At 54.1% G+C, this 20,630-nt stretch overlaps 1 protein-coding gene across 3 annotated transcripts in view; it reads right to left on the reverse strand.

The window, feature by feature from the left end:
* Window positions 1–892: 892 nt before the first annotated feature.
* CAPN3 (calpain 3) overlaps window positions 893–20,630 on the reverse strand; it is a 43,036-nt gene continuing 23,298 nt past the window's right edge. The window contains exons 5-24 of one of the 3 annotated variants that reach the window (XM_008143038.3): window positions 20,311–20,479; window positions 19,349–19,477; window positions 18,182–18,265; window positions 17,204–17,289; window positions 14,792–14,869; window positions 13,839–13,999; window positions 11,887–12,056; window positions 11,552–11,563; window positions 10,658–10,866; window positions 9,505–9,541; window positions 7,781–7,798; window positions 4,812–4,925; window positions 3,803–3,880; window positions 3,355–3,412; window positions 3,204–3,268; window positions 2,654–2,722; window positions 2,484–2,562; window positions 2,163–2,279; window positions 1,839–1,897; window positions 893–1,476 (exon numbers count right to left, since the gene is read on the reverse strand). In XM_008143038.3, coding sequence (XP_008141260.1) covers window positions 1,450–1,476; window positions 1,839–1,897; window positions 2,163–2,279; window positions 2,484–2,562; window positions 2,654–2,722; window positions 3,204–3,268; window positions 3,355–3,412; window positions 3,803–3,880; window positions 4,812–4,925; window positions 7,781–7,798; window positions 9,505–9,541; window positions 10,658–10,866; window positions 11,552–11,563; window positions 11,887–12,056; window positions 13,839–13,999; window positions 14,792–14,869; window positions 17,204–17,289; window positions 18,182–18,265; window positions 19,349–19,477; window positions 20,311–20,479 — 1,819 coding nt within the window. In that variant the 3' untranslated portion in view covers window positions 893–1,449. The remainder of the gene's footprint in view (window positions 1,477–1,838; window positions 1,898–2,162; window positions 2,280–2,483; window positions 2,563–2,653; window positions 2,723–3,203; window positions 3,269–3,354; window positions 3,413–3,802; window positions 3,881–4,811; window positions 4,926–7,780; window positions 7,799–9,504; window positions 9,542–10,657; window positions 10,867–11,551; window positions 11,564–11,886; window positions 12,057–13,838; window positions 14,000–14,791; window positions 14,870–17,203; window positions 17,290–18,181; window positions 18,266–19,348; window positions 19,478–20,310; window positions 20,480–20,630) is intronic. The other 2 variants (XM_008143039.3, XM_008143040.3) reach the window with 2 other exon arrangements.

Raw genomic sequence — 20,630 nt, forward strand, 5'->3', positions numbered from 1 at the left:
AGGCTGACCTGGGGCTGGCTGATTGGGGCCTATAGGCCCTGGCAGGGTGGGGAGAGGCGGCGATGGTTGCTGGGCCGGGCACAGAAGGAATGGATGCCAGACGCTGCCGTCGCCATTGGTGCCCCGCCACTGCGCAGTTCCCCGCCTCCCCCCCTCCTCTTTCCCTCGCCACCGCGCCGCTACCAGTGCCTGATGGCCTCGGGGAGGGACAGGGCCTACCACCCAGGGGAGGGATGGGGGGAGGAACCGCGGGAGGTTTGCCAGCCAGGGGGAGGGGCCCCCTCCTCCTTCCCTCACCGTTGCGCTACCACCGTGGCAGGCAGATGGCAGATTGGGCCTGTTGGCTGGGGGTGGGGGGTTGGAGGGGTGGGACGGGATGGGAGGTTGGCTGCCAGCCCTGAGGCCCTCCTGGGAAAGGGGCCGCGTCCACTGCCACCCACCTGCAGGAGGTTGGCCAGCAGGGCAAGGTTGGCTGTGGGAGAGCATTGACCACCAGGGGGCAGCTCCTGCGTTGAGTGTCTGCCCCCCGGTGGTCAGTGTACATCATAGCGACTGGTCGTTCCGGTTGTTCGAGTCGTTCGGTCATAATGGTCATTTAGGCATTTATATATATAGATAAGTGATCCTCCAGTTATGGGTGACCCATTTATTCTTGTTCTGTATACCAAGAGCCATTCCCCTCCATTTCCTATATATCTGAGTGATTTCTATGCTCAAGAAACTCAAATAGGTATGATTAAAGTGGGACTCAGGGTTTATTTGTGTATGTATGTGTTTTTCATTATTGTATAATGAAACGGGCTCTCTATACGTGAATGTAAGATTGGAAGCTATTCAGCCCATGGCTGATATCTAAATATGAGAAAACAAAACACAATAGAACCTGCCTTTATTTAGATCTACTTCTTTTCAGAAAGCAGCCAAACTGATGAGTCAGACAACCCAAAGTCTCCAGCTCTCTGTCACTGAGCTAGTTTCCTCCAGAGCAGGCCCATCCTGAAATAACCAGAACCAAGGGCTTGTTTGGTGATAGTGTGGTGGGCGGTAGAGGGATCCAGCGCAGGAGGTACGGAGTGCCATCAGCTAAGGCTTCTGTGAACAGCCCAGGGCACTGCCGCGAAGGAGAGCATTTGCTTTCAGAGCTGAGGCTGCTCAGGTTCCAAGCAAATCTCCGCTGGACTACCACTGGCTGAGGCAGACAGACACTTGCCTCCAGTTAAGGGACAAAGTTCCTTAACGAAAGGGTTGGTTTGGGCATGACAAATGGACAGATGCCCTGAGGCTGAGTGGGCAGTGAAGTCGAGGAGGAACAAGACCGATGAGGCGCCTGGAGGCCTGCCGGGGCGCCTGGAGGCAGCTACCGCAACCTTTGAGGTAAGTGGTTCTAGCTATATTGGGTGAAACAAATCCTGAGTGATCCCGCACGGCCCTGGCTGAGGCCAGCTTGGTTCAGGCATACATGGTGAGCTGCAGCCACTGAAAGAGGAAGTCCCAAGATCAGAATGCAAAGAAGAAGAGAGTCCAGCCCGAGGGGTCTCACAGGGTAGGGGAAAGGCTCACCCTGGGCACATTTTATAGGAAGCAGCAGCAGCCTCCCCCCAGATCTCTCCTGGGAAGGTACATGTTTTCCAGCATAAAGTCATTTTAGGATTGAGGACCCTTTGGTGTGTACATTCCCCATGAGCCACATTCCCCTCTGTGCTTCCCTTTCTGTTCCTCTCCTCCCCCATCCTTCCACACCCCTGGGAAGTGAGGAGCACACTGGGTCAGTCTGCCTCATGGACTCCACCTTGAGCTTTAAGGTACAAGGCGAGTGTGCTGCTTCTTGCAGGCTTTACCTCTAGAACGTTGAGTTGGATGATGCCGTTTCCGTCCTTGTCAAATGCATTGAAAGCTCCTGTGTGGAAGAAGGAATACAGGCCAGAGGCCACAGGCTCGCTCTCCCTCTACTGTGACTTAAGAGGACCATGTTCTGCCAGGCAGAGTGTCACCTGTAGCCCGCCCTCCCTTTGCCAGCCCATTCTGAGCCTAAAGAGGGCCTTCCCCTCTGTTCATCCCGGACAGAGTAGACGGGATGATCAGGCTGAGATTCCTACTGCCACAGCTCTCACTGCGGGAGGGGGCAGAAGGGCACAGGAGGCGGGCTGGCAGCCCCCACTTACTGAACATGCCCTCCAGCCTGACGAAGCAGCAGATGAAACTGTCGAAGTCGATGTTCATGTATTTGTCTGCGTACCTCATGGTGATGATGTCGTAGAGCTGGCTGTTGAGGTGGAATCCTGTGGGGGGAGCACTTGAGAGGAGGAAGTAGAGCTGCAGTCCTTAGGCCTGCATTCTGTTGTCCCTCCTCTTGGGAAAGGAACATGAGAAGCCCTTTCTCCAGTGGGGCCCAGCGGCCTAGTCCTCTCTTCCCATTCCTGCTCCCACCAGCTCCAGTCCATATCCCCAGCCACCGCCCCCCCCCCGCCCCCCTTTCCCAGCACCTGCATCGTTGACTGCATTTCGCATCTCGTAGCTGTTGATGGTGCCTGATTGGTCTGTGTCGTAGTGCTTGAAAATTTTCTGGCAGCAGCAGATTTGAGGTCAGTGGTTACACACTAAACCCCAGACTCAACCTCCTCCTTCACTCCCACACTTGGTTCCCTCTCCCCACCTGCCAGGCTTTGATCTTCTTCCAGAGGTGATGGAACTCTTGCAAGTTCAGCCTCCCAGAGCCATCTGTCTGGAGGAAGGTCAGGGCTACAGGGTGCACACAGCAGAATCCTCTGGGATTGGGAGGGGGGTTTCTAGAAGGCTCTGCAGGGAAGGTAGCCCCATAGGAAGGCTCTGCCCAGGATATCCTAGCCACTGTCCTGTATTAATGCCCTGTCCTGGTATTTAACCCTCCCCTCCAAACCTCCCCAATCAAAGGTAGTGTGTATGACCCAGGGAACCTGCCTCCTAAGGACCACTTTTGCTTGGCCAGGGCCCAGGCAGAATCCCAGCCTGAGGTAAGAGCAGGGGCCAGGGGCTGGTCACAACCAGTGGCCTTCCCAACGTGTACCTCCTCCAATAGCCCCTTTCAGACCAGCAGCCGGGAGGTTCTGACTCAGGACCTCCCTAAGCCTTTCCTTGGGTGCGATTTTGGGCCCCTCTGCCTGACTGGGCACCCCTCATTGTTGCCCTGGCCCCCTGAGGGCTGGGAAGGGTGGCAGGAAGGATACGTCCATGAGAGCAATCATGCTACGGCAGGACTCCAGCGTGAACCCTTGTGTCTTCAGGTCCTTGTCTGGGAGGCATGGAGAAGAGGAACTACTTTCAGATAACACACACACACCTGCCCACCATCCCGCACAGACAGCTTGAGCCACTCACGTTTGTTCAAAACTGAGTTCAGGATATTCTTGAGCTCATCTGCACAGACCTCCATGTCCTGAGGAGGAAGGGGGTGGGGGGCGGGAGTCACGTTCAAGAGAACAGAGCTGCTGGGCAGAGGCTTTGCCACAGGAGCCCCCGCTGCCCCTGTCTGTACAGCCCCTGTCAGTGCTACTGCCGCAGGGAAGCGGGGGCTTCTCTGTGGGATCAGACATTGCACCCTGGGCTGTCAAGACTGCAGTGGGCAGCTCAGCCAAAAGGCCTCAGCCACCCCATGGGTGCGTTGGTCCAAAACTCCAGGACTTGACTTGAGGGTTTCGGTACTACCCACACATACCCCCCGTTTCCACCAAAATGACCTCTACTGAATGAGGATGAAGTCACTGGTCGTGTGAGCAGTTCCTCAAGGGGAGGAGTGGGAGTGGGAGTGGGAGTGGCAGGTACTCACATCACCCGCTATTTGCTTGAAAATGTTCTGGAAGTGCTGCTGCTCTTCGGTTTCCTGGTCGGTGTTGCCAGGCCGTGGCTGTGGAAGCACAAGGCAAAGTGGCTCACAGGGGTGGGGGGTGGACAGACCCTGAGGAAAGTCTCTTCCGGCCCGAAGGAGCCAGGGTGCCTACAACAGCCCGAGGGGCAGCAGGAGCTGCGTCCGGGCAATGCTCCTTCCCGGTCAAACCTCGTGAGCAGGAGTGAGAACCATGTAGGTGCCAGCGAGCCTTCACTCCATACCTCCCAGCCCTGCCACCCGGACAGGAGGTGCCTTAGCCGGGCAGACATGCAGACAGCCCCGTGGTCCCTTTCCCCGTCCCCACCAGCTAGAGCCTCTCCACTGTTGTGAGCCTGACCATCCAAATGAGCCCCAGCAGGACAAAAGGGCCCAGACCATTCTGACATCTCCCAGCTGCCTCTGTCATCAAGGCCAAGTCCTCACGGGGCCCCTCCCCCCTCCTCCACTCCGTTGTGTGGCACCCCCCATAGAGGAGGTGGCCCTGGATTGGTCTATGGGCCTTTGCCCCTTAGCCCCACCTCCACTAACCATTAGATGACGCTTCTCCCCACTCTAGGCCAACCCTCCCCTTGGCTCTGGAGGACTCCATTGCTCATGTCAGCCCTTTTCTGCTACTGTCCCCCCTGGTTACGAGCTCGAGGACACCAGGAAACAGGAGCTGTTCTGTCTCAGGCTTTGCTGTCCCTTCCCTCATCGTCCTGCTGGACAGGGCCCAGCAGGGAGCTCAGCCTGTCCTTCCCAGGCCTCGGACTCCCTGGATGTGGCTGCCAACCCCCACGACAGCAACCCAAGTTTTAGAAGAACTTGGTGAGAGAAAAAGGTGAGATAAATCCAACCTCTAGATGTTAAAGAGACACCCCACCCTTGGTCCCCTCCAGCTCGAGCACCCCAAAAGCATAGAAGACCCCGGTGTGTGCTGGCCACCCCATTCATGCCACATGCCCAGAACCTGTGGGGCTTTCTCTTGCTTATCGGGACCCGTTTTGTCTTTGCCCTCCTCTGCTTCCTGGTCCACACTCAGTTCCTTGTTGCTGTTTGCTCTGTCCGAAACGAAGATGATCGGCTGGAGGGGAGGGTGGGGGGAGGGGCAGGAAGGAAGCAAGGGTTACAGGCTGAGGAGACCGGTGGGGCAACCGCCTCCTGGAGCAGCCGGTCCAGCGAAGAGGGAAAGAGCAGGCAGGAGCTCCTGAACCTCACTCACTTCGAGCTCTATTTCGGCCACTAACCAGCTGTGGGGAAGATGCTAAGTCCCTCTGGACCTCAAGTCCTTAGCTCCTCATGATAAAGGTATGAGGGTTAAACAAGGTAGTGAGCACATGTGAAAATGCTAAGACGGCTAAAAGCGACGTGATCTAGTGCAGTGGTTTTCAAATACTGTGTAGACTTCCCTCCCCCGCAGATGGGAACATTGTTCAAATTAAATTTCCCCAGGAGCCCAGTGTATGTAGAGTCATTAACAACAGAGCTTCTAAAACAAAACAAAACCAGAGCATCTCCGCTTGATGAGGAGGGCAGAGCTCTATTCCCTCGGTGCCCCTACACCGTCAGGGCAGTTAAGGAGGCACCTCCAAGGAGCCGCGAGGACTCTGCAGGGGACAAATTGAAGAAGGACTCTGACCAGTGGCGTCGCCAGTGGGTGAGCGGTTAGGACGCGGGGCTGGCCATCACGTATGAGAAATACCCTCGCGGGCTTCAGTTTACTGATCCATTATATGCACAACGAATCCTGCCTTACACTTCTCATGGGGCTCTTATGGGGGTCACACGAGATACTGAATGTAAAAGTGGGCTGCAAAACATTTAAGATGCTACACAAATATAAGGGATATTTTCAAGACATGCTCATGCAAGCGAAGACGTTACGTGAAGGGTGGCAAGCAGCTGCGTGCTGCGTCATGCTGGCCGGTGCCGTGCACCCGGCAGGAGAAGCAGGGGAAGGCTAGCAGGTCGGACCCGTGGCTGCAGTGCAGAGAGCAAGGGGGCGAACAGGAGCAGGACAGGAACCCGACTGGTCTATGCATCCCACCCGCCTTCCCATGCTGTTCATCTAGGACAGCAAGAACGGACAAACCTAGGGACCCAGCCCCGCCCCCTCCCCCAGCTTTGGCTCCTAGCGGGGCCCCAGTGGCCCTGGCTTGCTCTGCCTTTTAAGCAAAGGGTCTTGCCCAAGCAACTGAAGTGTGTGGGGATCCCAGAGCACGGGGAGTCCGTCTGAGGGGGATGTGTGGCCATGCCAGGCCCATATCTCCAGGCCCAAGTGTGTATCTGGATGGCACAGGCTTTGGCGTGTAAGGGGCCTGCACTAAAGAGAGGCGAGAGCAGGACACATGGGCTTTGGAGCAGACAGATGTGATTTCCAGTTCCATTTCCCCCTCATCAGTTACGTGTCCTTGGGCAAGTGGCTTCACTTCTCTGACTCTTTACCCTCACTTGTAAAAGGAATAGTGACAGCACCTACTGTGTAGATGCTGCTGTGATTGAAAACTCTTTGCCTAATGCGTGGCAGGTGCTTGATGAATGCCAGCTCTGCTCTGCACCAGCACCATTCCTTGGAGGACCCCTAAGGCGGATCATAAACACCAGCCCCAAGCATTGTCTAATGACCTGTGGCTATTGCTCAAGGATGTCCAAAGGCCCGTCATTTCTGGATGGTACTCTGGGCAGTCAAACCAAAATTCTATCAGAGGCATTACTGCCCTGGAGCCCAGGGGAAGTTATGGGATGAATGGAACAAGGATGGGGTAGGGGGAGTTTGCGTTGATAAACAACTGTGAATTCAAGTTCCAAAAGTACACAACGGAAACGGTCCCTGGTCACAGGCGGAATGAAAGCTTTCGTCTGAGGCCCTTGAGATGCTCTTAGCCCCACGGTCACCGTTAGCAGTGGTGTCCTTACAGCAGAGTGATATTAACCAGGAAACCCAGGAGGGGCCATCGGAGGCCCTGGTGAGTCAGGGTGACGCCCCAAGACCCCAGGAGGGACAGTGGCCCAGGTAGGTAGCTCTCGTTCCTTCCCCCCGTACGCCAGTGAGGTTGAGCAGCTCCTCTGGGGCTGTGCGGGTGGAGGCTCTCCCCGCTTTGCCCTTTGCCATGGACACAGGCAGCACGTAGAGCCTCCCAGGACCCATGACTTAGAGGGGCCTAGGTTCAGAGTGAGAGGTCACTGTCTAGAAGCAGGCTTCCCCTTGAATGAGGGCCCTGGCAGTGACGTAGCCCTGCTAGATACCCTCTCCCACCCCTCCCCAGAAGCTGAGAAAAAAAGAAGTGGGGAGCAGGCAGGAAAAAGAGGGGAGGGAGAAGGAGCTGTCCTGTGTACAGAGCAGGCAGCTGGCATCCGAGACCCTCACTCTCCATGGGAACCCTCCCATTATCTCACTGTACCTGAGGGATGGAGCCTGTTGTCATTCCCCCAAAGAATCAAGCCTTGCTTAGCATTGCTGAGCCCACTTCTGTGAGCGATGGGCTGCTCCTTTTGGTTTCTGCAAGAGCCGCATGCCAGGCCCATTGTCACTGGCTGACCACCCTCTGCCTCCCTCACGTGAGAGGCAGGCAGCATAGCATGGCTGGTTCAGAGCGCAGACTCTGCATCTGCCTCCACGTGCTGGCTGCCGCGGACTGGCTCTGTGGCCTTGGGTAAGTTAGTCAGTCTGTCTGTACCGTTTCTTCCTCTGAAAAGGGGATGACAGCACCACTCTCACAGGGTTGTTAAGGACTGAGTTTATCCACAGAAAGCACCTGGGAGAGTGCCTGGGCCTCAGCCTTCACTGGGCAAGTGATAGCCCTCACTGTTCTGCACCCAGAGCTGCAGCGGGGAAGGAGGAGGGGGCAGCAGGGGAAGAGGCGCGGCTGGTGCTCGGGCGCTCACACACGCAGGCACAGAAACTCCGTGCTGTCGGCCCACTCACCCTGTCACACCCACCTTGGGTTTTTTCTTTTTCTGCACGAGGAAAGAAAACAGTACATGCAGATTAAGTGAGAAGCAAGTTTCCAGAGAATCCACTGGCCCTTGGCTTCCTGTGACCTGGTTCTGAACTTGGGGTGGGTTCTGGGGCCTAGGAATCCAGGTCGCATGGAGCCAAAAGGGTCCTGGAGGGCGAAGGGAGAGGAGGCTTCTCCAGCCCCGAGACTGGAGCTGCTGAGGAAAGGGAGGCTCTGCCTAATGTACCTTTTAATGAAGTTGATGACTAAAACACCGAAAAGGTAGCTAACCCAAACTGGCCCCCAAATGAATTTTGTTGGATTTATAGAGTTTGGGGTTTTGTTGTTGTTGTTTGTTTGTTTTTTAAGCAAATAGTTAACATAGGGAGACTGGTTGGAAATCCAGGTTTGCGGCTTCTTTTGTAAAGTTAGGTCAGGCAGCCTGCATGGACCTGCCCCCTGTGGCACCCATCTGGGAGAGCAGCTGCTCGGCACCCTCCCGGACGCCACGGGCGCCACCACGCCAGTCAGCCCTCCAACACCGGAGCCAGGGTCAGCTCCGAGCTGCAGGCCACTGTGGGGACACCAGCACCCTACACCTGCTTGCTCTGCTCAGTTGGGCGACATGCCAGCTCCCATGAGCTTTCGGGTTTGCAACTGCTGATAAACACTGTACATGCTGACCAACGTCCAGAGGCTAAGAATAGCACCAAGCGCATTAATACTAAAAACAACGTCTGCGATCATCCAGCAGGCACTTGGAGATCTGGCCCTGGGACAGGGTCAGGATTAGGACCACGGATGTCATGCCCCAGCTGACAGTTCAGTGGGGCTTTTGCTGTCTTCTGATTGGCCCAGGATACACCCACAGAGCACAAGGGACTACTTACTAACCAGGACCCAAAGGCCCAAGGCAGCCACAGACTCCTCAACACAAGGAGACCCCAATATACACTAAGTCGGTGCTAACTCTAGGCCTCACACCCGAGGGCCGGTCTCAGCATGGCGTCGGGGAGAGAGTGCCTTCAGAGACTCTGGCTGTGAGCCTGGCTTAGCTTACGTAAGAGCTCTTTTAACTTCACTGAATCTCCACTTCCTTACTTGAAAACCAGGGGTAATAACCTTATTACATCTCAGAAACCTTGCGAGGATCAAGTGAGAGGACACCCGTGAGAAGTCCCCGGTGAAGTAGATAACCCACGAGTAACAACCACCATTTGAGGGCCCGTGCCGCGCCAGACACCTCCCAGACATGATCTCGTTGATTCAAACCTGACAAAAGCCTGGCCAGGCAGCCATTTTAAAGAGTAGGAAATGGACTTGGAGAGTTTATGTAATTGTCCGGGTACCGGGCCCAGGTTTGACGCTGACTGCAGAGCTGTGTCCTTTTTCTCTTTGTGAGCTTGTGCCTCATGATCCAGTATTAGCTGCTGCTCTTATCATCGCTTCCTGTGGCTTTGATCCCTCCCCCCCCCTTTAATGGTTCAAACTGCCTCTCCCTCATAGGACTCTCTTCCCTGCTTCCCAGCCCCTGGACTGACGAAATAGCCCCGGGACCACAAGGCCCATCCATTCCATCTGGTCATGCCAAACAGAAGTTGCAGTAAGACAGGGTGATCGCGGCACACACCCCAGACTCCCATCTCCCTCTGCCAATACCCACTCTCCCCTCTGCCGCCCAGCTGTCCCCTGGACCTTCCCGCATGTAGGAGCTAAACCACTCACCACTGGCCGGTCCACGGAGATTGTATTTTCAACATCCCTGTGAGGAACACAAACATGGGGGCTCGGTGTCACCAGGAGCAAGTAGGAAGCACAGAGAGGATTTGCTCAGGTCACATGACTTCTCAGAGCTAAGTCAGTACTGAGCTCAAGAGAAGCCCCGGCACTAACACCCCCCACCCCAGGAACCAGTGCCATGTAGGCGCCATCCCTAGCAGCCAAGTGCAGACACACGGGTTCTCACTGGCTTTGCCTAGAGCTCCCCAAAGGCATGACCCAGCCACCTGCTCATAGACCTTCTGCTTCTTTCAGGGACAAAGACCAGAGTGGCAGGGCCCAGGAACACATCTGTGGTGGCCAAGAGGGCAGCATGTGGCCTTGCTGGCTTCCTTGGTTACCCTACCTACAAGTTCAATCACCCCAACACCTCCGACTTTATTTTCTCTCCTTATCACTTACCAAACTCTAACAAACTATATATACACACACACAAACACACACACACACACACACACACACACACATATACACACACAAACACTGAGTGGCCAGATTATTATGATCTCTGAATGCATAATAATCTGGCCACTCAGTATATATATATATTAGAGGCCCGGTGCATGAATTCATGCATGGGTGGGGGTCCGGCCAGCCTGGCCAGGGGGAGGGGACATGGGCAGTTGGCCGGCCTGCCTGCTGGTTGAACTCCTGGTCAAGGGACAATTTGCATATTAGCCTTTTGTTATATAGGATATACACTGAGTGGCCAGATTATTATGCGTTCAGAGATCATAATAATCTGGCCATTCAGTGTGTGTGTGTGTGTGTGTGTGTGTTTGTGTGTGTATTTTTTCCTATACATTGTGGTCCTATGCTAGAATATTAATCTCCATGAGGGCAGGGATTTATTTCTGTTCAATTCACTGCTCTATCCTCCCTGTCTGTGGGATGACTGACTGACTGACTGACTGACTGACTGAATGAATGAATGAATAGGGAAGTTGTGGCCGGTGGCTCAGAAGCGGAGGACGAGGTGCAGCCTGGCCAGCCTGTGCGGGGACGCCTGGTGGAGACAGGTCCAGCTGCCTCCAGCCTCCGGCTCTGGGAAGGGCCAGGTGGGCCTGTAGGGCAGGGTGGAAAGCGGGCTAGGACTCACTCAGAGAGGTTCCTCTTCTCAGAGAAGACCCGGAGGATGAATTCTCCCTCCTGGTGGGGCTCGTAGGTGGAGGGCACGATGACGTACTCGCTGGGAGGCAGGCGGAAGCGCTCGGACACCTCGCGCATGTTGATGTAGGTTTTGCTCCTGGCCTTGGAGGCGTTGTACAGGAAGAAGTCCTTCTGCAGGTGCTGCTTGTTCCCATGCATCTGCGGGAGAGAAGAGCCACCCTGAGCCCCTCGGAGGGAGGGATGCCCTGTCCGGCAACAGTCCCCTCCGGGGCTCTCTTCCCGCCTCCCTGGTCACCCAGTTCACAGTCAGGACCTGTCTACCTCCGATTCCCAAGGTCGCAAATAGCTCAGTGCCCCTGGAGCTCCCTACCCCGTTTCCTCTTCTTCTTCTGTTGTGATTCAGAAGGTCAAGTCTATCATACCCGCCCTCAGGGTCACTTACCAGAAGTGCTGCTGGGCAACTCCAATTGCCTCCAGGCCAGGGAAGGACCCCGGGAGGCAGGAGGGCCCTTAGCTGGGGTCTGAGGGAGGCAACTCCTCCATCCCAAAGAGGCAGTCCCCCTTAGAATGTGTCTGTGTGACTATGGGCGAGCGTGTAATTGTGTGAGTATGAATGTGTATGTGAGCAAGCGTGTGTATGAGTGTGAACAAGGGACTCTGAATGTGTGAAAGCATGTGTGTGACAGTCTCTGAGGGGAGGCCACAGCGTGAGGGTGGTCGTCAGGAGGTCAGGGCCCTGCTCTGGAGCTGAGGGACGCAGGCGAGGCCCTCTCCTGTCAGAGTCCTGCCCACAACCCCCACCAGGAAGCTTCCCGAGGTGCCACAGACAGACTCAGGCCCCAGGTAGTGCTGCCCACAGCTGCTGGCGCTGCCCCTTCTATACCTCTTTGGGAACCTTGAGGAGAAACAGAGAAAGAAGACACTCAGATTCTGTGGATCTCAGATCTGAATGGAGACGAAAAGCATGTCGGAAGGGAACACTAGCAACTGTAGAGCGAATACCTAAGTCTGACTCCCCATGGCCAGCCCCGGCCCCACCCTCCCTCCCCCACCCTGGTTTTATCCACTCCTTACAAACACATAAGCGGTTCTGACGCAGTGGGCCCGATGCCCGGAGTTCTGAGGGTCGCTGAGTGTCAGGGAAGCGGAGGACCTCTCTGTAAGCCCTGAGAGCCTCCCCCCGAGAAGGTGTGTTTCTTGGGCTGAAGCTGGTCCTACCTCGTAAATGGCGAAGCCGATGGTGAAGAGGTTGGCCCCCAGCTTCCGGTCCTTCCGCCGGTTCTTCTGCATCAGGGCCACCAGGAAGCTGCAGATCACCTCTGAGTCCTCGGGGTCATCGTCCTCCTCCAGGAGCTTCAGGCGGTACTGCGGGTTGGTCCAGAACGTGTCTGGGCCCAGAAAGAAAACATGCATTCAGATCTGCCTCTTGGAGAAAGGGCAGGGGGGAAACGAGACAGAGGGAACCTGTTTGTCTCCCACATCTAGGTGCTCAATAAATGTGAAGGAATGATCAGCATTGGTCTATTATGGGGGTGGGGGTGGGGGTGGGGGGGCTGGTAACCTATACTTTTTAAAAATATATATATTTTATTGATTTTTTACAGAGAGGAAGGGAGAGGGATAGAGAGCCAGAAACATCGATTAGAGAGAAACATCGATCAGCTGCCTCCTGCACACTCCCTTACTGGGGATGTGCCCGCAACCAAGGTACATGCCCTTGACCGGAATCAAACCTGGGATCCTTGAGTCCGCAGGCCGATGCTCTATCCACTGAGCCAAACCAGTTAGGGCTAACCTATACTTTTTACAGATGGAGCTGCCCTGACTGGCTGTGTGCCTCCTCCTTCCTCTCTGCACTTCCATTCTCAGTCTTTGCTGATGGCTTTGCTTTGCTCGCCTGTCCCTTTAATGTCGCTGGTTCCTGGGATGTGGTCCTAGACCTGTTCTCTCAGCTCACCGTTGTGCCCCTAGGCCAGTGATGGCGAACCTATGACACGCGTGTCAGCACTGACACGTGTAGCCATTTCTGATGACACACGGCCGCTGAGGCGGCCGCATGCTGAGGATGAAACATTTGCTGCTCCTGAGGATGAAACATTTGCGAAATAATGTTTTTTCCTCAAAGTGACACACTACCCGAGTTATGCTCAGTTTTTTGGCGAAGTTTGACACACCAAGCTCAAAAGGTTGCCCATCACTGTCCTAGGCTGTCCTATCCACTCTCACTTTCTCACTGCCCTCCACACACTGATGGTGCCTGAGCCATAGGTCCCAGCCTCCATCTCTCTTTGGACTCCTTCCTTCCCTCCCTCTACAAATACATACTGAGTAGCACTCTGTCCATGCGTTCAGCTCTCTATACAAGTCTTTTTTTTTTTTTTAAATATATTTTATTGATTTTTTACAGAGAGGAAGAGAGAGGGACAGAGAGTTAGAAACATCGATGAGAGAGAAACATCGATCAGCTGCCTCTTGCACACCCCCTACTGGGGATGTGCCCGCAACCAAGGTACATGCCCTTGACCGGAATCGAACCTGGGACCCTTGAGTCCGCAGGCCGACGCTCTATCTACTGAGCCAAACCGGTTTCGGCTCTATACAAGTCTTCACTGGATATTGTACTCACACTTTCCATGTCCCAAACTAAACTCCCCTCCCTACAAGCCCACAATCAACCCCACCAAAAACAAATGACACACCCATGTTTTCCTCTTGTGTTTCTTATATATTGCGATACTGACACCATTCGCTCATGCCCCAAGCTGGGAATCTTGAAGTCCTTCGTCATTCTTCCTTCCCCACATTACCCAACCTCTTCTCCCCTACGCCCTCTTCCCTGCACCTCTGCTGCCCCTGACTTGGCCTAGGAGTTCATTGTTTCTGATTTGAACCATTGCAGTAGTTGCTAACGGGACCCTCTAGTCCCATTCTCAGCAGTATGAGCACAATGTATTGTATTATTCTGACACAATGTCCTGTTTAAAGGTTGTTCCCAACCCCCTATGGCAAACTCCTCAGCATGGCAGTTCCCTTCCCTTCCCAGTAAAATAGGAAGGGCTTCATAAGATAATGTACGTCTGGGGCTTAGCAGCTCGGCAAATGCGAGTTAATATTATTCTCCCTGGAGCTTGTTCTGCTCGGACCCTTCCCCCGGGCAGAGCTGCTCCCACCTGGGAAGTTGCGGCAGCCGCCAGCGGAGCAGCCCCTCACCCAGCGGCCCTCATTCACGGACACCGTCCAGGTCTGAAGCTTGTCGGACTCCAGGGCATCAGCTGTGAGGTTGCAGATCTCCAGCTTTGTGAAATGGTAGACGAAATCGTCGTAGGACATCCTGAGAGGGAGGAAGAAGAGAGAGACCCATATGGAGGCTTGGAAAGGTAAGATTCCTGGGCTAACACAGCCCAATAAAACGGTCCAGTAGAACTTGGTCACAGTCCCAGAAAGGACCCTGTCCACCCCTTTTTAGGGTAAACACCGCCCATTCCGGTGTATCCACCCCAAACGGTCATCTCTTTCAATAATGACTCAGACTCATGTGTCCTTCATGGGAGAGCTCGCAGCAACTCAGTTCTCCAAAAACGTACTGTGTGACCCTCACTGGGGCCCAGGCACCAGGCTGGTTACAAGAGAGAGTTAGGAAAGAACCATTAAGCAAACCATTTTGAGGGTGATGAGCATGACAAATAAATTCATTCCATTCCTAAGAAGACAAGGGGTTCCTGAAGAAAGTTCCCTGTCAGCTGAGACTTGGAAGGCTGAGTAGAAGTGATCCGTGTGCAGGTGAGGGCATTGGGTGAGCAGAGTCAGTAGAGCTTCCTAGGCTCAGAAAACAGCTCTGCGAAGGCTGGGGAGCAAGTGTCTGGAGCAGCATGCGTGGTGGAGGGGCACAGGTGAGGCAGGAGCCACGTGACGCTGGCCTGGCCCCAGGCTCAGTCATCACATTGACCTAGCCTGGTAGCTCCTCTCAGAACCTCATCCTTGCTGGGCCTCCAGCTGGAGGAGAACAGGGCCCAGATCTCCCAAGGGCTGGAATCTGACGGCCTCTGTCAGGGAATTGAGGTTTGGGATTTCAGCTCCTGCCCCATCCCGTACCCTTTGGGGTCCTTCTTGATCCTGGACTCACCAGAACTCGCCTTCCTCAGCGACCTCGTGCTGCAGACGGGCCTTCTCATCTTTGTCCACAAAGCTCCAGTCCTTCCAACTGGAGGGAAAAATGGAAGAATTATGGACGGGAGAAAGGAAGGCTTGATGTGGGTTGGCATAGGAGGTACCAGAGAAATATGAAGAAATTCAAAGAGTAGCCCATCTCCAAACTGCAGCCAGTGTGAACCATCAACATGCAAATCTGGTCTGATCCCCTCACTGTAAAACCCAGTAATTGCATTCCACCCGCCTCAGGATTAGAACCAAACTCCTTCAATGGGTTGGAAAGGGCTTGACCCTTCTGTGGCTGAATCTTTTACTCCTCTGCATACTTTAGAGCTAGGAGTTGGGCTCTGGAAATAAATAAACTTAGATTCCAATTCAATAATACCAGGACCAGCTCAGCTTCTGTTTTCTCAGCTGCCAAAGGGGAAGGATTGTATATCATCCACTCCCAGGGCTGCGATGAGCAGTGCATGAAATAATGCACACAAAGCTGGTAGAACAGTGCCTGTCCTCGGACAAGTGACTGTCTGAGTTACTAAGGGAAACACCAGGCACGGAAGCATCTCCTGTCCCCTGCCAGCCCCGGAAACAGCCCAGTTTGTGTTTTTAAAGGCGGGGCAGTTTCGTACACTCTCTCCTGAAGAGGGAGGAAAAGCAGCACATTTGTACTTCAGCCACACTGAGGAGAATGAAACCAAACTGGGTTGACCCTGGGAAGGTAAGGGGTGAAGAAGTGCTTAGAAGCAGGGAATGCTGGAGGGGAAATGGAGAGTCCTCAGACCAAGAGGAGGGATGCGGTGGGGAAGGGGGGTCTCCCTTTCAGCGACTGAGGGCTGAGGCCCCACGGTCAGCAGTCCCTGCAGTGGGGGCCTTGGCAGGAAGAGGGTTAAGGCTGGACACCAAGCTCCGAGGCTGAAGAACGCAGCGAGGGTCCCTATGGGTGACTTGGGCCAGTGGAGCAGACAGCTGATGGGGCACCAAGGTCCCAGAACACACAGCCTGGTTCTAATGCCACTCCTTCTGGGCAACCTTCTTGTACCTTCTGGTCCTGCCCAAGCTAGGAGAGGGGATCCCTCTTTGTGACCTTGCCATGGCACTTATCTCAATCATTGTTAGTGTTTGTCTTCCTGCTGGACCTTAAGGCCCACAGGGGCAGGGTCTGTGTCTCTGTGTTCATTTCTAAGTCCCTAGACAGTAGCCTGGGGCCCGGCATACACTCGGCCCCGAGGAAGTAAGGCTTTGTCACATGGATGAGTGAAAGAAACATGAGGAGACAAGGACCAGCTCCTTATCACAGTCTCTTGAGGGAGGAATAGCCCCAGGCTTACACCCGTGCCTGCTATTCAGTAGGCCTCACTGAATACTTGCTAAGTCCCTGAGTGGCTGAATGAACCAGTAATCGTGCCTGGGGTGAGAGGTAAGTTGAGGTAAGCACAGGGGCTGGAGGAAGGACCTGGCTGTGGTCCTCCTCCGCGGCTGAGCCCTGCTCTCCCCCTCTTGGGAACAACAGGAGCACAGGGAACTGCCCCCCATTCCGTAAGATAGTCAGGACCCAGTGGGTGGGGTGGGGCCATAAAGGCTTTGCACGTGCTCTGGAGCCTTTATCACAAATTTCCCGTTTGTCAATTTTGCTGCCCCGAGTCTATTGCTCTTTAGTGAAAAGCAGTAGAGTTATTTCAAAGGGCCTGTGCACCTTCTGTGGGGACGGTGAGGGAGAGGGGACCTTAGCACTGGCTAAGCACTCTCCAGACACGATCACTTCTTCTCCTCCCAACAGCCCCTGGGGAAGTGCCGACATCGTTCCCATTTTACAGATAAGGCAGCAGGGACTCTGAGAAGGGGAGTCACTTGTCTAGTCTAGAGCCCCGCATTGAGACTCCCTCCTACCGGGACCTAGCTCACGCTTTCTAGAATCTTTCCTTTCCAACCAATGGCCACCAGCAAGCTCTCTGGCTCCCAGGCTCCCCTGGCTCCTCGCCAGGCCCTTCTCTGGAGCCCACATCCTCGCTTCTCTTCTGCGGATCACTGGTTTTGAAGGTAATTATACTTTATTTTTTATTATTTTAAAAAATCCTCACCGAGCAAGTGTTTTTATTGATTTTTTTTTTTGAGAGAGGAAAGGTGGGGGAGAGAGAAAAGCATCAATTGGTTGCTCCCTTGCCCCCCCACCACATGCCCCAACTAAGGATCAAACCCAAAACCTAGGTATGTGCCCTGACGGGAAATTGAACCCACCACCGTTTGGTGCACGGGATGACACTCCAACCAACCGAGCCAGAGCTGAAGGTAATTTTAGACCAAACATCTGTGGTACTCTTCTGGCTTTGTACCCAGCCCAGCCCCGTCCCAGGCCTGTTGTCCCTACTCCTGGAGTCCCCGCACCTACCCATCACTCCAGGAGCCGGTCCACTCCACCTGGCCCCAGGGGTTCCGCAGCCGCACCAGCTTCACCTTCTCATCCTTGAACATGGTCTTGGGCAAAAGAGAAAAAGCTCTCACGCTCTGGAGCCTTTCTGGGAAGGCGGTCTCCTGTTTTGCCCTGAGGGCTGGGGTGGGATGGGGAGAGAATCCCATAGGGGGCTGTCCTGCTGGTCCTGGCCAAGGAGACTGGAATGGCCGGCTGAGGGGTCAGGACCTTGGGACTGAGTCCTCGGCAGTCAGGGCTTAGCCATCGCCTCACAGCTCAGAAGGGACTTCCCCGGTGAACATCTGGCTCTTACGAGCTTTGGGGGAGGAGGCAGGGCAAACACCGTAGGGCCCTGCTAGCACATTCGGTGTCTTTGTGTGAATGAGGAAAAATGCCCCTCCTGGCTGGGGAACTACAGACAAATGTCCCCTCCAGATGGACCAATCAGAGAAAGGTGCCCTGCCTCCAGTCCGCGGTGAGTGCTGCCCCAGATGAGGGCCCGCTCGGTCCATCCCTGTGCACAGGGCACAGCCTGACCAAATACCCACAACCAGTCTGACCAGGATCCTGTCTCTGATGCAGTAAAGGCTAGTACAGGCCAGACGTTCCCGGAGCAACGCCCTGTAACTCTTTGGCCGTGGAAGAACAGGAAGCATGAGAACCCATGAAATCAATGTCATTAAACCGAAGTGATTTCTATTTGGAAATGTGGGGGGAAATGGCTATCTTTAGCACCAAAAACAATGATAAACTGAGCACCATCTAGTGGCAAGATCCTGCGAGTGCCCATGGTCCCCTCCAGCCCCAGGCATTTGGCTTGAGCCCTGAGCGCATCCCCTGAATGGGAGAAGGCAAGCTCTGTAGCTGCAAAGGGACACAGAAAGCTAAGTCCTGACTTCAGGAGCTTAATCCGAGTGGCTCTTCAAGTCCCATCCCACCACGCTTTGCCAAGCTCACCTCCTCCAGCCCAGTGACGGAGTAGGCATGTCCTCTGACTAGCCCACAAGCCATCCTTGTCTCATACTGAACCGGAACAATCGTCTGTGGAGCAAAATCCAGACAGCCTGTCAGGGGTTGGGAAGCAAAAGTTCTGCCGCCCGAGACAGAGTTCACACGGTTCATTTCCTGGGTTTGGTGAGGATGAGCACTCCTCCACGCCCTGAAAGTGTGCCTCTGGCCATGAGAAGACTCTTAAATATTATAGGAGACACATTAAGAGTATAAAACTAAGTTTTAAAAAAAGTCATGTTGCAAAGAGGTACATACAGTATGATAACATTAAAAAATAAAAATTTAGATTAAGTATATGCATAGAGAAAATCTTGGGAGGACATATGCCAAATGCCAATTAAGAGTTATTACCTTTAGATGGGGAAAGATGGGTTAATTTTTCTTCTGCTTTACTATATGGCTCGATATTCCTCAGTGAGCATGTATTAATTCTGAAAGTACTAGAATATAAGCTCTACGAGGGGAGAAACTTTGCTTCGTTCACTAGGACAGTGAACAAAGAGGAGAGAATTTTCTTTGTTTGCTGGTAGAATACCTGGCACCTAGTAGGAGCTCAGTAACTGTGTGTGGAATGAGTAAATGAATGAATTAGAAGAGGAGAACCCGACCGGCATGGCTCAGTGGTTCAGTGTCGACCTGTGACCCAGGAGATCACAGTTCCACTCCCAGTCAGGGCACATGCCTGGGTTGCTGGCTCGATTCCCCGTAGGGGGCATGCAGGAGGCCGCCAATCAATGATCCTCTCTCATCACTGATGTTTATATCTCACTCTCTCTCCCCCTTTCTCTCTGAAATAAATTAAAAATATTTTTAAAAAAGAAAGAGGAGAGACATTTTAATACAAGAAGTCTCTCTTGTATTTCTTCCTGTTAATTTACCAGAGAAACTGCCTGGACCATGGAGAAGGGGCTCCCATAGAGATCCCTTCCAGATCCTGTCTCCCCCACCCTCAAGAGCCTTGGAGCAGGCACATTATTCCAACACGGACCCTTGGAAGGCCCCAGGTGGGGGCCTGTGTGTGAGGCACTGGCTGCTGCGGGGAGAGTGACACCAACAGGGCCAGGTCATGCAGGTTAGAGGGTGGTTATTCCCGACGTTTGGAGGCGTACACACCCGGGTCGGTCTGTCATCTGAGCCCGTGGGGCCGAGCAGCGAGTTATCCATATTCCTCACCATCCGTGCAATCAACTCCCCCATTTTCAGCCCAGAAGGAGAGGTTCCATAGGTCATGTTTGTGCCATCCTGGGGCCCCATGGGGAGGGCAGGGGGCAGTCCAGGAGGAGAACGAAGGAGGGTGATAACAAGGGAAGGAGACCGGAGGAAGGGAGGAGACAGACAAAGGAAGAGAGGAGAGAGAAACAGCATGAATGGAGAAAAGACAAAGAAAAGTGATACAGGAAGAAAATGTTCATCTATGGTGTCTTATGCTAGCTGATCTCCCCAACCTTTCCCATCCATGCGAGTGTTGGGCGAGGAAGGCATAGTAATTCATCTCGGGCCTCTTCCTCAGCAATGGAAAGCACCAGGACTAGCTTTCACGGAGCAGCCCAGGCAGGCGTGTCTCCTGGCACTCAGTAGGCCTGGCCAGTCTGCCATCTCCTCACCCTTGACTCTGGTCTCAGTTCAAACCACTTTGTTACACTGCGGGCTGAGCTTCTCCCAGATTACAGCACAGAGCCCAGGCCCCACGTGAGAGTGGCGATCGAAGCCCAATGATGGAGAGGCTTTCTTAGGGCACCCGTGGGCTCAGGTCCACCGCCAAGCATGTGGCCAGCTTCATGGGGGCATGTGGGGACTGAGCAGTTCCCACCACAGCGGCCCACACGGATACAGGCCTCTGGACCTGTTCCCAGTATTCCAGAGCTTGAGATGTCCTTGTCCTATCTCCTTATTGAAAACGCCCAAGGACCCCTCTACCTTGAGAAATTCCCAGTTTTCAAAGTTGAGAGCCAGTTCCTGCTTCCTAAAGCAAAACATTCGCCGGTCCCCGAGGAGAACCCTGTGCTGCCAGTCATCGGGTAAGGCTTTCCGATATGTGGCTGCTCCCTGCCCTGCACCCCACACCCCAGACTTACATCAATGGAGCAGCCCATGAGGGAGCCTCTCTCGATGGCTTTCTTCATGATCTTGTACATGTCTCTGGGAGCATCCTTAATCTCAAAAAACTCTGTGACCCCTCCCGTGAAGTCCTCCATGGCCTCTGTAGTGTTCCCACCTTTCAGAGCTTCGTAGGAACCATGCAGCCTTGGAGAGAGGATGAAGACCAATCTGGGGTCACAGGGTTCCAGGAAACATAACACTGCCACCAGAACTTTACTCTTGTGTCCTGTGATGTTCTCGTATCAATTCTCCAACAACCCTCTAGGCCAGTGATGGGCAACCTTTTGAGCTTGGT

The sequence above is a fragment of the Eptesicus fuscus genome, chromosome 5, assembly GCF_027574615.1.
Source record: "Eptesicus fuscus isolate TK198812 chromosome 5, DD_ASM_mEF_20220401, whole genome shotgun sequence".
NCBI lineage: Eukaryota > Metazoa > Chordata > Mammalia > Chiroptera > Vespertilionidae > Eptesicus > Eptesicus fuscus.